The 18,410-nt window shown below is 43.9% G+C and overlaps 1 protein-coding gene across 4 annotated transcripts in view; it reads right to left on the bottom strand.

Moving 5' to 3' along the window:
• Positions 1 to 5,870: 5,870 nt before the first annotated feature.
• The window catches only part of PALB2 (partner and localizer of BRCA2), a 59,597-nt gene continuing 47,057 nt past the window's right edge, over positions 5,871 to 18,410 (bottom strand). For all 4 annotated transcript variants that reach the window (XM_040439270.1, XM_040439273.1, XM_040439271.1 and 1 more), the window contains exons 6-14: positions 15,302 to 16,227; positions 15,136 to 15,210; positions 13,470 to 13,634; positions 13,296 to 13,381; positions 12,708 to 12,869; positions 12,263 to 12,379; positions 11,676 to 11,763; positions 10,237 to 10,385; positions 5,871 to 6,122 (exon numbers count right to left, since the gene is read on the bottom strand). In XM_040439270.1, the coding sequence (XP_040295204.1) occupies positions 5,903 to 6,122; positions 10,237 to 10,385; positions 11,676 to 11,763; positions 12,263 to 12,379; positions 12,708 to 12,869; positions 13,296 to 13,381; positions 13,470 to 13,634; positions 15,136 to 15,210; positions 15,302 to 16,227 (1,988 nt within the window). In that variant the 3' untranslated portion in view covers positions 5,871 to 5,902. The remainder of the gene's footprint in view (positions 6,123 to 10,236; positions 10,386 to 11,675; positions 11,764 to 12,262; positions 12,380 to 12,707; positions 12,870 to 13,295; positions 13,382 to 13,469; positions 13,635 to 15,135; positions 15,211 to 15,301; positions 16,228 to 18,410) is intronic.

The following is an 18,410-nucleotide window of genomic DNA, read 5'->3' on the forward strand; positions in this document are numbered from 1 at the left end:
ACCATGTTCGGCCCATCTGGTACTAACCGCAATACCTGTTTAAAGTGAAATACCATCCGGTTTTAATTTTACACTTGGAATATGGAAATCATTTTTTTTTTTTTAAAGGGATTCATGTGTACAGTGTTACAAAATAATTTCTGTTCTTTTAGTACTTTTGTAATTTGACAGAACAGAGCCATTTAGAATTGTAATGTGTAAATTTTTATATTTATTCTTAGTCCGTTTTTGAAAGTTCTTCATTGTTCGTGCTGTTTTCAGAGCATATAGTACGGGGCTCATTTTTGGTTTTGCATTGTCGCTTTTTCCTCCCAACGTTCCAATAGCCATAACTTTTTGAAGTCTCCGTTCATTTAGCCATACGGGGGCTTTTATTTTTGGGAGGGGGGGGGGGTAATAAATTGTACTATTTAAGGGCACCATTCAATTTACCATGGCTATTGGAAAATCTGAAATAAATTGTAGGGTTAAATTGAAAAAAATAATAAATATACTATTCCACCAAGGTTTTTGAGGTTTTAATATCACGGCTTTCACTGTGCACTAAAAATAACAAAGTCATTATTCTATGGGTCAATACTAATATGGTTATAGTAAACTTGTGTATATATATATTTTTTTTTTTACTACTTTAAAAAAAATTATCTTTGAAAAAAATGTAACAATTAAAATTTTCTTTGCATCACCATTTTCTGACAGCCATAACTTTTTTTCAGTCTACAGAACTATATGAGGGCTTGTTTTTTTGCGGTGACGAAATTTAGATTTTATTGGTATCATTTTTGTGGTACGTACGACTTTTTGATCACAGTCTTTCAATTTTGTGGGGGAGAAAAGGTGACAAAAACAGGTGAATTGTGTTTTTCTTTTATTTTTCCATTATTAATAATATTTTAATAGTTCAGACATTTTCAGACGAGGCGATACTTAATGTTTTTTTTTATATATATATATATATATATATAAATTGGGAAAGGGGGGTGATTTAAACTTTTAATATTTTTTTTATTTTTACAGTAACAACTTTTAACCCCCTTTAGGGGGCTAGAACCTGGGATCTTTTGATCCCTTGTCCTATTCACCCTAATAGAGAACTGAGGGTGAATAACATTTTGATGCGCTCCTTGCTAAGCTATGCCTCGTGCACAGAGCAGCAGGGAGGTTACCATAGCAGCTATGGGAAGCTTCAAAAGCGTCCAGGCTGCCATGGTAACTGATCGGAGTCATTGCGATTTCACTGCGGGGGCTCAGATCGGAAAACTCTGCCTTACCTCACAGATGCCGTTTGATCGCAGCATCTGAAAGGTTAAAGGGTTGTCTGCTGTATGATACAGCTGGCACACGCCGCGTATGGAGCGTTCCATCTGCCACCGTGACGTACGGGTATACCTGATTTATAGCAATTCGTGGCAAATTAATTCGTAACTAAATTTATTTCTGGGTGAAGTTCCGCGAATTGGCCGAACTGAATTTTTCAAAACTTCGCTCATCTCTAGTAATCACAAAAAAAAAAAAATCTCGGAAAACCTCTTAAAATTTTGTACCATTCACCGTATGGCATAACTGACATGGTGACTTTATTTAGTGGCTCAGTACAATTACGGGTTGGTCCGATTTTCTAGAGAACCATCCCTTTTTCATTTTTTCTCCCATCGATGGAGCTCTGTGAGGGCCTGTTTGTTTTGCGGGGTGAGTTGACGTTTTCTTAAAGGGAACCTGTCACCGGGATTTTGTGTATAGAGCTGAGGACATGGGTTTCTAGATGGCCGCTAGCACATCCGCAATACCCAGTCCCCATAGCTCCGTGTGCTTTTATTGTGTAAAAAAAAAACGATTTGATACATATGCAAATTAACCTGAGATGAGTCCTGTCCCTGAGATGAGTCCAGCGTGAAGGAGCCCAGCACCGCCCCGCATCCTCAGAATCTCCTCCTTGCTCCCCGACGTCAGAAAGCTAGAGCGCCGTAATCTCGTGATGCGCGAGTTAGCGCATGCGCAGTGTCGTCATAGTATTCCTTCCCTGTGCTGGCATCATCCTCAAGGAACGAACTGCGCATGCGCTAGCTCGCAGAGATTCTGAGGATGTGGGGCGGTGCTGGACTCATCTCAGGGACAGGACTCATCTCAGGTTAATTTGCATATGTATCAAATCAGTTTTTTTACACAATAAAAGCACACAGAGCTATGGGGACTGGATATTGTGGATGTGCTAGCGGCCATTAAGAAACCCATGTCCTCAGCTCTATACACAAAATCCCGGTGACAGGTTCCCTTTAAGTACCATCTTGAAGTAGATACAACTTTTTGTAACCTTTTTTGTTTTAGGAAGGATGAACAAAGGAGACAAGCAAACAAAAAAAGACCTTTGTCTGTCATTCTTTACAATAGCCTGAGGACAGAGTAAGTGGCGCCACTGTCAGCCAGTTCTGCTATAGTACACCACATCCATCTAGCTTAATATGATCCAGTCAAACATTAGGGCCCCTTAGTGTTCCTTCCCGACAATCTCCTGCTCATCAGTGAAGGAGACCGGTGTATTTAAATGCAGCGATCTCCTCCACAGTATGGAGGAGCATTATTGTTTGCCGACATGATAACAGACTATAAACAAACCCTGTGTCTTATTCATTTTTCCTTAGTGGTACCTTGGAACCGAACCCGAGTTCGGTACTGTACAGTATTAGAACAAAGTTTTATGTGAATCGACTTCGGATGAAACATCGCTCATCCCTAACAATGACCTATCATTATCTTTTCCTGGATAACCCCCTTTAAATATTTTACTTTTCACGCCCAGTTATCGGTGAACACTTCTACTTCAGCTTCTGGATCCAGAACTTCCTATGCCAGCATCCCCTGGGAGGTCTGGAGCTTGTGAAATGACAGCAGGCAAGCTGACAAATGGGTGACCGTGCTCTATAGCTCAGAGAGTTGGGACCAAGAAGAGAGCTGGCTTAAAAATGGCGCAGACCGTGTAAGCCCCTGGCGGTTACGTCCTGGATTACACGCTGATGCAAACAGGAGAGGGGGCAAGTTCTCGGTCTCAGAGGCTGTGTAAGAGAAAACGACATGGTTTTCAGCACAATATGACTGGGCTTTAGTGTAAAACAGAGAAATTCACTTTACATACTTGATTTTATTAAATAAAAAAGTATGCTCCGCAGTAGTAGAAAGAGTTTTAAATGCAGATTTTTGCAGCAATATCCAAATATAGATAAACTTTATATATATATATGTATATAAAACTAAACTATACAAGTGTCTAATGCTCTAGTAAGGCCAAGTTCACACTTCAGTTATTTAGATCAGTGACTGTGAACCAAAGGCCTCTTGCACACGACTGTATGCCCTCAGAGACATACGATCCGTGAGCGGGCCATATGTCCCGGAGCGGCATTGATCGTGCGCACGGCAGCGTACAGCATCATAGATTACAATGATGCTGTGCCCGTCGGGCCGCCCGCGGGGCTATTGTCCTGCACTAATAAAATCATATGATCTTAGCCTCGAGGGCGGCCCGACGGGCACAGCATCATTGTAATCTACGATGCTGTGCGCTCCCGTGCGCACGATCAATGCCGCTCCGGGACATATGGCCCCGCTCACGGACCGTATATCTCGGAGGGCATACGGTCATGTGCAAGAGGCCAAAACCTGAAGTGAAGGCCTGTCAGAGATCAGGTATAATGGAAAGATCTGCACCAGTTCTATGTTTTTAACCCGCGCCTGGTTTTGGCTCCGAATAACTGATGGTAATAACTGACCAAATAACTGATGTGTGAACTTGGCCAAAGTCAGTGCTATTAAAATAATGAGTTCTCTTCTATTAAAACGTTCGTGACACTACTTGACTGAGGCCCCACCAATCCCTCGATCTCCACTGGTCTCACTTCTGAAACCCCCAAATCTGCCATGGAAGCTGCAGCTGGCCGTATGTTTCCCTCACAGCGGCCACTGCAGGAGAAATGTGGTATTACATGCCAGCTAATTATTTAAATAAATGGTTCGGGTAGGTCAGCAGATCAGAATTTGGAATCTGGCGGTGGAAAATGCAGCCTGCAAATTGGAGGGCATCCATACAATACCTAGAGCAGTGATGGCTAACCTTGGCACTCCAGCTGTGGTAAAACTACAACTCCCAAGATGCCCCCCTTGCTTGGCTGCTTTCAGAACTCTGTAGAAATAAATGGAGCATGCTGGGAGTCGTAGTTTCACCCCAGCTGGAGTGCCAAGGTTAGCCATCATGGACCTAGAGCCTATACTGCACGAGGCTTTGTAGGAGAGGCGTCAGGCCCAGTATGTCATCTGAGTCTCCCACTACCAAATCCAAACTTTTGATGCAGCCAGGGCCACCACAGAAGGCACCCTTTACATTCCCTGCTGCCCCATTAATTGTATCCTACCCACAAGCAACTTCAATATTGACACAAGTCAAGCAACATTCTGGTAAATTCTTCTAAAACACCCTTACCCTTAAATCGGTTTTCCCACAATACGAACTAATCCACTGTATAGGGCAAAACTATCTGATAAGTAATTTTCTGATCTAGTGACAGGAATGAGGTACCGGAGTCCCTGGACTGAATAAAGCAATATTCATACATGCACGCTACCGGTCCATTCAGTTCTATGGGACTGCTGAAGACAGATGAGCTCTATTGTCGGCTCCTTTTTGGCATAGAGTTGAAAGGAGCGATGACGGACATGCGTGACCGCTATTCCTTTCAATTCACAGACTCCAGCACCTAATTCTTGTGGTAGGTGGGGGTCCCAACGGATCAGATACTTACCCCCTATTCTAAGTTCTTATGGTGGGGTGGCCACTTTAAAAACACCTATCCACAGGACAGGTGATAAATGTACGATGGCTGTGACCACCACCGATCACAAAGCGCCTGCATGAATGGAGCGTTACTGCCCCTGAATGAGCACCACTACTGAGGACAGCGCTCGGCCATATTCAGCAGTCCCATACAAGGGAAGGAGCGATGAAGATTCATGTGCACTACCACGCCATTCACAGAGAGGATTCTGTTCTCGTGATTAGTGGGGCCCCCAGCAATATATATATATATTACTTACCCTGGGCACAGGTGAACCCCCATTAATGTATAAGCAGTAACCCTAAAACCAGTAATCATGTCTCCTTGAATAAACGGCTCACTGTTGATCTTCTGCTCCAATAGACTACCTTATGGCAAAGATTATCTTCGGAGAGGGGCATCCGTTCTGTATGCCAGTCACATAGCAAGATCAATACCAATCTCTCCTTTTTAAATCGGTCCTGAAGGAGGGAGGATTTTAATGGCCTTCGCATAACTAAATAGGCAGTCAATGTGATTTTTAACCAGAGTATTGAACACAAGTGATTAAGGATCTGAGCTCTGAATCATCAGTAATTCCCTGAGGAACATCCGAAGGAATAAAAAAATAAAAGGTAAAGGGAACTGCAGTGAAGATGGTCTTCTGCTACAGATTTCCTGAATTAAAGGCACTTTTATACGGCAGTTTTCCCCAACCTGTGGATCTCCAGCTGCTGCAAAACTATTACTCCCAGCATGCCTCGACAGCCGCAAGCGGTCTACACATTCTGGTAGGTGTCGTTTTGAGACTGCTGGAGAACGACAGGTTGGGAAACGTTACTATAGGAGATCAAACCGGCTACTGGAAGTTGGACAACACTCCCAGTACACGGTCATCACTTTGTATGACCCTTTGTTTAGATTCAGTAACAGAAATCTCTGAGCGGTGCCAAAGGGGGTTGACATGTGAAGCTTCCCAAGTGGTTCTCAGCAGACAAAAGTTCCTCTGTTGTATTTCCGGTCCTGAACCTGAAATATAGAGGAGACAGTTCGGTTTGCTCTAGACACCCCCCCGTTCCATAACGTCTCCAGGTCTTCTGTCAACTCCGGTCTGAATATTCAAAAATGCAGATGGTCCCGTCCTTACGTCCGGCAAGTAAACAAGACGGCCTGTTACCCCATCGTACCAGACACCAGGGTGTATCGGGGTCTGGAGGGAGTACAGCAGAGCAATGGCTTCTGGATAAATCCCAGAGGGCAATGCTTCCACAAGTCAATACGGCAGCCGCTCTTTGATTCTTCACATCACCTTCCAGGTATCTAAAACCACACAAACAGAACAAATTACTCTTAGGAAGTATCATCATGAGCTATTGAGTATTAAAAGAGGTGGGCTCCTCGAAAAGGACCCTCATCTAAGAGCAGCTACAAGGAGCACCGCTCTTTGGAGGACACGTACCTTCCATGTATAACAGAGACAACCCACTGATGGGAGCTGTGCAATGCTGCAGGGGAATCGGACTCTTGCTGCCAGGTTCCCCTGCAGGTTACAGCTGATTGCCGAGGGACCCAGCGATAGGACTCCCTGAGATCAATCAGCTTGTAAAAAATTAGTGGATAGCTCACCACCCTCCTCAGTAAGGTAAGGGTGCTCTAGTCGAGGGACTGCTCACTCAAACAGTCCAGAAATGCAAAGTAAATCAAATGGAAGAACGACTGGCACTCGCTATGTGGTACACATCAAACAATAATTTATTAAACGCCTAACCGCTCACAGTGGAGTGGTCGCAGAAAGTTATGTAATCTATAACAACATATTCTTTAAAACCCCCCTAAAAAGATAAGATACAATAAAATGCAATATAATGCTCTGGTTATATCAACTGAAACGCATAAATTAGCATAGGTGTAGTCCAACACTCTCAGTTGCAGTGTGTATCCTATTAAATCATATTGGGGATACTGTCTCTTTAAATGTAAATGAAAATGGTAACCGAGTCCATTTGTATCAAATTTTCAATGTCCACAGTATAATGGTTCACTTGGCTCTGTGTCCCAAACGAACTGCACTCTGCAATCACTGCAAATGCTGTTAGGGAATATCCCTGTATAAAAGAGAAACAACTGTATAGAAAAAATTTATCAAACGGAGAAGTGTCCGCAATTAGAGAACTACAGAAAAATGAAAAGATTACGATACGCCCGGCAGACAAAGGGGGCGCAATCGTGATCTTAGATACCGCGAAATACATCCAAGAGTGCCAAAGACAACTCTCTGACAGTTTAACATATAAAAAACTTGAAACAGACCCTACAAAGTTATTTAGTGACAAACTAAAAGAATACTGCCAGAGAGGTGCCCATATGGGTATTCTGTCACAACAGGAATCGGATTATATTATGGGGACGCCCGGAAGACTCCCGGTCTTTTACTGCCTTCCCAAGGTGCATAAGGACATGGAGAATCCTCCGGGCCGCCCCATAGTATCAGGGATAGGCTCTCTAACATCCAATTTATCCAGGTATATAGATGTATGGTTACAACCTATAGTTAAAACCACGACATCATACCTGAGAGACACTACCCAAATCATACAGGTATTAGAAGGATTACATGTGGAAGAGGACTGGATTATGACAACATTGGATATCCAGTCCCTCTACACGGTGATAGACCATGAAGCTGGGATAAGAGCCATCAGAGCACAATTGGATGAGAGTAGGACAATGAAACAACAACAATTAGATTTCATTTTAGAAGGGATCCAACACATCTTACAACACAACTATTTTTATTTTGAAGGAAGTTTTTATTTACAGACTAGAGGTACGGCCATGGGCACCAGGTTTGCCCCCAGCTATGCAAATCTGTTCCTAGCACAATGGGAACGTACAATGATTGATTTGCATAGAGGGGGCGACCTGGTGCTCTGGAGACGTTATATAGACGATGTTCTTTTAATTTGGAAGGGTGATCAAGATAGTCTCAATAAATTTATAGTGGAACTGAACATAAATAATCTTAATTTGGTTTTTATTCAAAGTACCAATGTGACAGAAATTGAATTCCTAGATTTGGCGGTTACGAAAGTAGCCGAGAAATACGTGTGTAAAACATACCAAAAACCTTCGACAAGGAACGCATTTATTTTACATTCTAGCTGCCACTTACCTAGTTGGTTACTGAACGTGCCCTTCGGACAGTTCCGTAGACTAAAACGGAACTGTACAGAAGAGACACAGTTTGAAGTGGAAGCATTACATTTGAGAGACAAATTCCTGGCCAAACAATATCCAATTAATATATTAGAAGGTTCATTGGAAAAAGTTAGAAAACAACCAAGGAGTTCATTACTAACTGTAAAAGCAGTAGAACAGAACGAGACAGATTCACAATTCAGGATCATCCTTCCATATGTGACACAAAGGAAGAAAGTAGAAGAAATTATTAAACGGCATTGGCACCACCTTCTGCAAGATAAAACAATAGGGAGGCTAATACCTTCAAGACCACAAATAATATATACAAGAGCAGCTAATTTAGGTATTAAAGTAGCCCCTTCGATTAAGAATAAAATGAAAAAAATACTAAACACTGGAAGATTGACTGATTTAAAAGGTTTCTATAAATGCGGGCAGTGTATCTGCTGCAAAACTACTAAAATTCCAAGAAACACCAAGAAGGTTTCTTCCACACAAAATGCCTTTGAATGGGAGATAGAACACTTCCTCACGTGTAACTCCGTGAGTGTGATCTATTTAGCCCAATGTCCATGCTCAAGACAGTATATTGGACGGACCAAGAGGGCCTTGAGAGTGAGGATATCCGAACACATTTCTAACATCAAGAAAGGATATGACAAACACTCACTCTCAAGACACTTTAAAGAGTCCCACGGACAAGACCCCACAGGCTTGTCCTTTGTGGCTTTAGAAAAAATAGACAAACACTGGAGGGGTGGAAACCACATTGAGCGGATGTCAAGGGCAGAATCGAAACAAATCTACAATTTCGGAAGTTTGATGCCAGCCGGTTTAAATGCAGAACTGGAAATTTTTGGTTTTCTATAGAATGGGGGGTGTGCCCCTCATGCAATTGGGGATCACATTTCTGCCGTTTACCGGCGGTGTGATCCCCTCTTGGTGATGGGCCCACCTCCCCTTACACCATTTCCAATTCTACTGAATATATTGAATATAAGATATATGAGAAGATATTTCTACACTGTAGTTATTATTACCTTGTTCTTATTTGTCTGTGCATAAATATGCACTTCCTACATTTTTATTTTACATTTTTAGATGTTTTAAAGATTTTAGACTGTATTACTATCATGCTTTGGGGTCATAAGGACTAATTAAAAGGTTGCGGTTTGAATACAATGAAAAACGCATATGCGTTTTTAAAACCGCAACAAAAACGCATGAAAATCGCATGACGCAAATTTGAGATTCCAAACCAGATTTTGTGGTTTACCTGTGATGGTATAAAAGGGGAGGATATTCTAACAGGGATATAGCTACTGAGGAAGAGGACGGAAGTCTTCGAAACGCGTTTAGCGTTATATCCCTGTCTACAGCAACATTCTGGATATCATCTAACAGATTCGGATTAATCTTCATAAGTGGAGCGCTCCATTTGTTCACCTCATCAAAAGCACCTACTCCCAGGTGTATTGGAAGTAAGCTGCCAAGTCTCGCGATATCTCTGGGACATCACGTGTGACGTACTCAAACCAGAAGGCGAGGACGCCAAGAGTGAGAGGCGAAACGAGCGGTCATATCGGACGGCTGAGGACGCGGAAGACGCATCTATAGGGGTAAGCTACATCTCCCTGAAATAGAATCTGTAATACACTGTTGAAGGCCGCATCACAAGTCGGCGAAAAGACTATTGAAGATAAAATCATATACAGGGATATTCCCTAACAGCATTTGCAGTGATTGCAGAGTGCAGTTCGTTTGGGACACAGAGCCAAGTGAACCATTATACTGTGGACATTGAAAATTTGATACAAACGGACTCGGTTACCATTTTCATTTACATTTAAAGAGACAGTATCCCCAATATGATTTAATAGGATACACACTGCAACTGAGAGTGTTGGACTACACCTATGCTAATTTATGCGTTTCAGTTGATATAACCAGAGCATTATATTGCATTTTATTGTATCTTATCTTTTTAGGGGGGTTTTAAAGAATATGTTGTTATAGATTACATAACTTTCTGCGACCACTCCACTGTGAGCGGTTAGGCGTTTAATAAATTATTGTTTGATGTGTACCACATAGCGAGTGCCAGTCGTTCTTCCATCAATCAGCTTGTGGCCACGAAACCCTTCTAATACAAAGGGATTTTCCAAAACAGACAAACCCCTTTAATACAAAAGGATTGGTTTATCTTATGCAGTGCGACAAAAAGTCTTCTTACCTGCTACTGAGTCCCTCTAGTAGCTTGTAGGCCATAATAAAAGCACTCGCTCCCCTCTGGGGGTTGGTGGCGATCAGCTTGAATATACAGCTACCAGTGACCTCACAGGGTTTGCTGAACAGGCTGCCAACAACTAAAAACAACAAACCCTATGGAAAAAGAACAGAAACAGAAAAAGAATATAAAAAATTGTGCATCGCGTAATTCCATGCACCTCCTAAACAGTAAGGTCCATAGTGTAGCTCCGTGATAACCAACCTGTGGCAAAACTACAACTCCCAGCATGCCCTGACAGCTAAAGGAGGGTTGAAGAACAGTAATGTAGTGCAGTGCACATTTCAGTAGTGTTACCAGATTATCTTGTGTGTTAGCCTGTAGGTGGCGCCAGTACTCAAGTAAAAAAATTTCATAGCTGTAAACACCGGAGTACAGTCCTAGCATATCATATAGGCCAGGTCTACACGACGACATGTGTCGCACAATTTTTATAATGGTAGTCTATGGTGTCGCAATGCGACAGTCGCAAAATCCATTCGCGCAGCATGTCGCAGTGCGAAACCATAGACTATTATTATAAAAATTGTAGCAAGACCTTGGTGCGACAAAATGTCGCGCAACAAATGTCGTCGTGTAGACCTAGCCTTAGGCAGTGCACGAGGTTGCGGTAAATCACTGGTAACTTTGACTATCACAAAACCTCACTGGGGACCTAATCATATTGTTAAATTTGTTAACTGATTTAGGTATGCAGGGTAGCTCCTTAAAGGGGTTATCCAGGAAATTATAATGATGACCTATCCTCAGGATAGGTCATCATTATCAGATCGGCTGGGGTCCGAGTCCCGGCACCCTCCGCAGATCAGCAGTTCCAGGGAGCTGCTGTGCTCACCAGAACTCTAGTGAGTGCGGCAGGTTCCCAACAGCTCAGCAGTCACAGCGCCGTACATTGTATAGTGGATGTGCTTGGTATTGCAGCTCAGCCCCTTTCACTTCAATGGGGCTGAGCTGCAACTAGGTCGCGTGACTAATGTATGACGTCCTAAAAGCTGATCCTGAGGATCGGTCTTCAATATTATTTCCGGGATAACCCCTTTATGTTTTCTTTTTACATCTGGAAAAAATTAAATCTAGAAAGTTAAAGGGATTGTTCCATCTCGCCATTTCTACGTCGAGATAGGATGAAGCGCCGGCCCTAGGACGCCAGGCTTACGGAAGCAGCCATGTGCGCTGGTGGTCCTCTGTTTCTGTTAACTCCTGTTGCAGTGAATGGGAGCTACGCAAACAGCAGAGCTGAACAAGCTTTGCGGCTTCTGTGACTTCAGAGTCCTAGGGCCAGAGATTAGCCCCATCCCACCGAGTAAACAGCGAGATGGGACAACCCCTTTAATAAATAATGTTACAAACAATGGAAAAAGAATAAAAAATGAGAGAGTTCTCACCGAGTCCGATGCTGCACTTATACATGTGAGGTCAGAGCAAAGATTCCCGATGTAAAATGTACTCAAGAGATGTCCGGTCACTGAATTCCTGCACAATAAAACCATTGCTATAAACACACGGGGCAGGTCTTTTGTACGCCTAGGATTCAATACAGCTAAATTCCCACAATCTGGCACCAGACGGTAGACGGATCTCTATGTAGAAGCGAAAGTGCAGGGGGAGCAAGAACGCAACCTCAGATTATAGGAAGTCCTCAGACAACCAATAATACAACTTGAATCTTGCACAACTGTCCTGCCGGATTATGAGAAATCCTGATCTACGGCATGTGGGATGGGTCAGGTGGCTGGTGATAAGAAGCATCATTCCTTTGTCATTATGAATGTATAATATATAGCTATGATGCCATATATCCTGTGGTTATTTGCCTATGATATGCTATGGTGCTCCTTATCTCCAGCCATATGATCTGGACCAACCAACCAAAACTGCATCCTAACTACCAGATTAACAGACGTTCTGCACCAACTAGTGCCGGATGAGTGGAAATGTACTATATTTTTATTATTCAGTGGGAATGCCTCACCAGAGAACTAGATTGTTGTCCACAGTAGATCCAACCAGAGCGTCCCTCTCGCCATCCACTTCCGAGAAAGCCACGATGCTGTCGTTAGGGGCCACCAGAGCGTGAGAACCAGCCACACTACAAAAAGATTTATAATGTGCTGTCAAATTCCCTCAATTCAAGACAATCTGACCTTTTTCTGTCCGTATACCTTCACGTAACTGTCCCTAACCCAGAACATGTGTTAAAAGATTTTACAGATTCTGCATTCACCGCCAGGCTAAACAATGGAAGGGTCGGATGGTAGGATTCTGCTATGATCCCTAAATAAAAGGATCTTTCCTTTTTGTCCGTGATGGCCCAAATCTAAAGACCTGGGTGTTACCCTTACAGGCTAGAATTACAAATCATCCAGTCACATTGTGAAATGTAAGTAAATGACGCCAATCTCATGTAACCCCTTTACCTTCCGCATTCTGATAGCTGCCAGAGCTCCACCGCCTGACTGCCTCCTGCTCCGCTGCTGCTGACCACACGGTGCCGGGACAGACCCTGGGCAGTCTTGGTGTGCCCACGCTTGACCAACTGCTTTTCCCAGGTCTGCAGCTCTGGATGTGAAGACAGCACCCTGTGTGAAATACAAGCAGTGGCAACATGACCAAAAGAACGGTGTGCCCCCCAAAGGAAAAAGAACTGCACTGTACTATGCGGATATAAAGTAAAGGTATATTGCTAAGATATGTCAACACTTTTTGAGCGGTAGAAGATCTGACATCTGGGACCCCCACCAATCCTGAGATTAAAGGGGTCCCTGTTTAATGGCTCTCCCCAGCATGAGCTTTGCAAGCAACTGTGGCCAACCCTATTCCCTTGAATGGAGCTGCAGTTTCCTGCCAAGCCAGCACAGCTATATTCATACGTGGTAATAGCAGCCTGACTGTACGCTTCTGGTTTACTGGCTCTTTGGGTCTAACACCAGCAGGTGGCAATCCTATTAGTGCTGCAGTCATCAGAACATGTCCCTCATTCATTTATCCATTGCTCCTCCTCTTACCAGATCTCCATAATGTCTAGATTTCCCAAAGCGACGCACACCATGTTCTTCTCTTGAAACAACGGAAGAATCTGGATAACCGGCATCTACAATCAGAACACAGTATATGAGCGGCAGCTGCAGCATACGTACACAGGCAGTACGCGCAGGCAGGTTACTACTGTCACCGCGTACCTCTGAGAAACTCCAGGTGTGGACGCATTTCCATATGAAAACTTCTTGTGGTCTCCAAAGACAGACCGAGAACTCACTAGCTGATACAATACAGAGATCTACACAGCCAGAGAATTCCCACCAAACAGAGCACAGATCTACAGGACATCCACCACCGCAGGTATCCTGCAAAAAGAGAGGAGATCGATCGATATTAAATAGATAGATAATAGATAGATATGAGATAGATAGATATAAAATAGATAGATATGAGATAGATAGATAGATAAAAGAAAAAGGAAATTCCACGGCACTTCCCAAAAATAAATATGTGTCTGGTGAAATAAACACTTATCTATTTTTAGGAAGTGCTGAGGAATTTCCTTTTTCATTTATGGTCTGACGGGAGGATCACCGCTACAGCCGCTGGCACCCCTTTTTTTCTACTTTGTTCTACTATTGTTTGCAGTGCTGCCCAGCCGCTTTGACTTTTAGATAGATAGATAGATATGAGATAGATAAATAGATAGATAGATATGAGATAGATAAATAGATAGATATGAGATGGATAGATAGATAGATAGATAGATAGATAGATAGATATGAGATGGATAGATAGATAGATAGATAGATAGATATGAGATAGATAGATAGATAGATAGATAGATAAATAGATAGATACGGTAGATATGAGTTAGATAGATAGATATTAAAGGGGTGGTCCGGGCTTTTTCTATTGATGACCTATCCTCAGGATAGGTCATCAATATCAGATCGGCGGGGGTCCGACAGCTGTGGGTCTATGAGACAGCAGCAGCAGCGGACAGGAAGAGACAAGAGGGACAGTATGTGCGCACTGCACTCACCGTTTCCTCATACAGCTGATTGGCGGGGGTGCCGGGTGTCGGACCCCCGCCGATCTGATATTGATGACCTACCTATTCTGAGGCTAGGTCATCAATAGAAAAAGCCTGGACAACCCCTTTAAATAGAGAGATAGCTAGCTAGATATGAGATAGATAGATATTCGATCTCCTCTGTATGGGGAGGAGCGCTCACTAATGCCATCGCTCGTCCCCACCATTGTTTGCTGGCAGCAGATCGTGATTAGACACCATGATCTGCCGCTGGCAAGCAATGATTTTTAAACCTGTTGAAAGACTCAACGAGAAAACAGTGGCAGTATTAGGGCTCGTTCACACGAACGTATTTTGCATTCAGTATACGGGCCGTTTTCTGCGTTCCGCATACAGTCGGTATACGGAACCATTCATTTCAATGGGTCCGCAAAAGATGCGGACAGCACTCTGTGTGCTGTCCGCATCTGTTGCTCGGTTCCGTGGCCCCGTAAAAATTATGAGTCCTGTCCTATTCTTGTCCGTTTTGCGGACAAAATTAGGCATTTCCATAACAGGCCTCCTGTTCCGTTCCGCAAATTGGAGAAGGCACACGGGCTGCATCCGTTTTTTGCGGATCCGTGTGAACGAGCCCTTACACTGCATACAAACGCTCGTTAGCGATGATCTGGAAGACTAATACACCCTTTACGTCACTCTCCCAATTCAGAACATATGCACGCTTGGCTGAGCAGAGTCTATGGGGGGGTCCCTGTCTTATGTGTACGGAGACAGACAGATCAATAGATCGTACCACACCAGCCATGCTCAATATCTGGACCAGCACTGACCTTAATTTCAGAGACAAGGTGGATATGATCACCTCCCAACATCCCTTCCATGTTATGTTGATCAGATTCATTGGTCTGGAAAGAATAAATTGTGTCAATAGAGCCCAACAGAGCTACGATGGTAAGGGTACACAGGCAGGGAGACAACTGATGGGCAATCACTTACCTCATGTCCTGGGCGACTACAAGCTTTCTTCTCTATACACACGTGATCCCCTGATGGGGGTATTAATAATTCACTGTACGGATCAGTCTCTACATCATCTTGTGTGACCAAATCCTCCTCTGGAGGGAATTCTACTGTTCTTGTGGGCGTGCGATCCTCACAAGGTGCAGGAATAGTGCTGCACTGCGGGGATGAGAAGACAGCGGGCGTTGACCCTAACATAGGGAAGCCGGGTGTGCACCCCAAGAGCCTACACTCCGCATGAGTATCTACAGGGACAGAACACATTGAGGTTGACAGGAGGACACTACAAGCCACTTCTTTTGTAGGAGACAGGACGCTGGGCGGTGGCTCAGAGGGCGCTGCTATGGTAGACTCCATATTTGTGCTTGATGTTTCCACACAATTTGCATTAGGCGCAGGAGTACTGAGCTCAGGGTCTGAGAAATGCTTGGATACGTCCACATTAGAATAAGAACCTAGGGGGGCTTGCTGAAGGGGACAGCTGACTGGACAACCAGGGGCACAAGTCTTCTCTTTTGAGGGCGAGAGATGAAATACCTCCGGTGTCGCCCTAGTAAGGAAAATATAAGATGTCGTCCCATCTCGTTGAGATCGGTTGTCGTTCGGGCAGCCCTCGAGTGTCAGTTTTGAGTTTCTCTGAGACGCATCAGTGCAGCCCCCCACTGCTCCATGTAGCAGTGCCGAGTAGTCACCGACTGGCCTTGTTGAGCCGTCAGTGCTATAGGCCCCCCTGTACCTCTCCTTTTCGTTGGTCGACCTCGGCTCCGGTTGGCTTACAGATTTCAGCTTTTTCAGTTTGAGGACTCCGAAGTCTTCATCAGGCAAATGGAAGTCGGTGATGTCTAAATGGCCCATGAGATGTTTCAGATTTTGTCCGCTGCTGAACAGAAAAAAGGGCGAGCCTTCAGAGAAAGAAGAGAAAGGCCATTACCGGAAAAGACTAGCACATCAATTCTACCCAGACTAATCATCCACAATAATGTCGACAATTATCTAATTACAGATCCCGAGTTACGGCCTGTACAGTTTGTTCAGACCCTTTCACTTTTTGTTATGTTGCAGTCTTGTGTTAAAATCAACAAAAAAAAAATCTGGTTTTCGCATCAATCTGCCCTCACTATTCCATAATGAGAAAGCGAAAACTGAATTTTAGAAATTTAAAGAGGAGCTTTCACCTGGAAAAACATTGTGAACTAAGTATACAGACATGTAGAGCGGCGCCCGGGGATCTCACTGCACTTACTATTATCCCTGGGCGCCGCTCCGTTCTCCCGTTATGCCCTCCGGTATCTTCGCTCTGTAAGTTATAGTAGGCGGTGTCTGCCCTTGTCCTGTGGGCGAAGATACCGGAGGGCATAGCGGGAGAACGGAGCGGCGCCCGGGGATAATAGTAAGTGCAGTGAGATCCCCGGGCGCCGCTCTCCATGGCAGCATACTTAGTTCACAATGTTTTTCCAGGGGAAAGGTCCTCTTTAAGCACATTTCTCCAGCTGATAATCATTCAGAGTCTTTGCTCTGACACTTGACATTTAGCTCTGGGGCATTCCATTTCTCTTGATCATCTTTGAGATGTTTCTGCACCTTGATTGGAATCACTTGAGGTAAATTGAGATGATTGGACACGATTTGGATAGACGCAGCCCGGTCTATATAAGGTCTTACGGCTGACAATGCATATCAGAGCAAAAAACCAAGCCGCGAGGAGGAAAGAACTGCCTGTAGAGCTCAGAGACAGGAGTGTGTGGAGGCACAGATCTGCAGAAGGGGAGACATTCATTTCTGATGCACTGAAAGTTCCCAGGAGCACAGTGGCCTCCATAATTCTTACATGGAAGAAGTTTTGAACAATCAGGACTCTTCCTAGAGCTGGTCCCACCAAACTAAGTAATCAGGGGAGAAGGGTCTTGCTAAGAGAGGTGACTGAGAACCCAATGGTCACTCTGGCTGAGCTCCAAAGATCCTGTGTGCAGATGGGAGAAGCTTCTAGAAGGTCGACCATCATTGCAGCCTTCACCAATCTGGGCTTTATAGCAGAGTGGCCAGAAAAAAGAATCTCCTCAGTAAGAGACACATGGAATATGCAAAAAAAGCACCTAAAGGACTGTGAGAAACAAGATTCTCTGGTCTGATGAAACCAAGAATGATCCCCGCATGGCCGCTGCTGCATCTCCCCATCTGTGCCTCCATACAATCCTCCGTGCGCGGATCAGGAGCAACATGGGTGCTGGGGAGCGGGGTAAACATAATCTTTACGAGGGGTCCGGGCATTGGGGGGCGTGTGTTACACTTTGGATAACCCCTTTAAGTGGCCCAGCCATGGCCCTGAACTCAATTGAACATCTCTGGAGAGACCTGAAAATGGCTGTCCACCAACGGCCCCCTATCCAACCTGACAGAGCTCAAGAGGATCTGCAGAGAAGAATGGCAGGAAATCCCCAAATCCAGGGGTAACCCTTGTGGCGTCATCACCAAGTAGACTGGAGGCTGGAATCACTGCCAAAGGGGCTTCAACTAAGGCTTGAATAAAGGGTCTGAATTCTTATGTCAGTGCAAGATTTTAGTTTATCCTTCTCAATAATTAATCAAAGATTTCTAAACTTCTGTTCTCACTTTCTCTTTATGGGGATTGGGAACAGAACAGACTTTTTTTTTTTAGCATAAGGAGCAACATAACAAAATGTGAAAAAAGTGAAAGGATCTGAAGACTTTCAGAATGTACTGTATTATACATCAACGTGGCAATCATTATTCTGCTGTTATTTAATGGAAACAGTCAGCAAGACAGAACAGTGAATGCAGCTCTGGAGTATAATACAGGATATAACACAGGATCAGTACAGGATAAGTAATGTAATGTATGTACACAGTGACTGCACCAGCAGAATAGTGAGTGCAGCTCTGGAGTATAATACAGGATATATGTAATGTAATGTATGTACACAGTGACTCCACCAGCAGAATAGTGAGTGCAGCTCTGGAGTATAATACAGGATATAACTCAGGATCAATACAGGATAAGTAATGTAATGTATGTACACAGTGACTCCCACCAGCAGAATAGTGAGTGCAGCTCTGGAATATAATA

Source organism: Bufo bufo, chromosome 7 (genome assembly GCF_905171765.1).
Source record: "Bufo bufo chromosome 7, aBufBuf1.1, whole genome shotgun sequence".
NCBI lineage: Eukaryota > Metazoa > Chordata > Amphibia > Anura > Bufonidae > Bufo > Bufo bufo.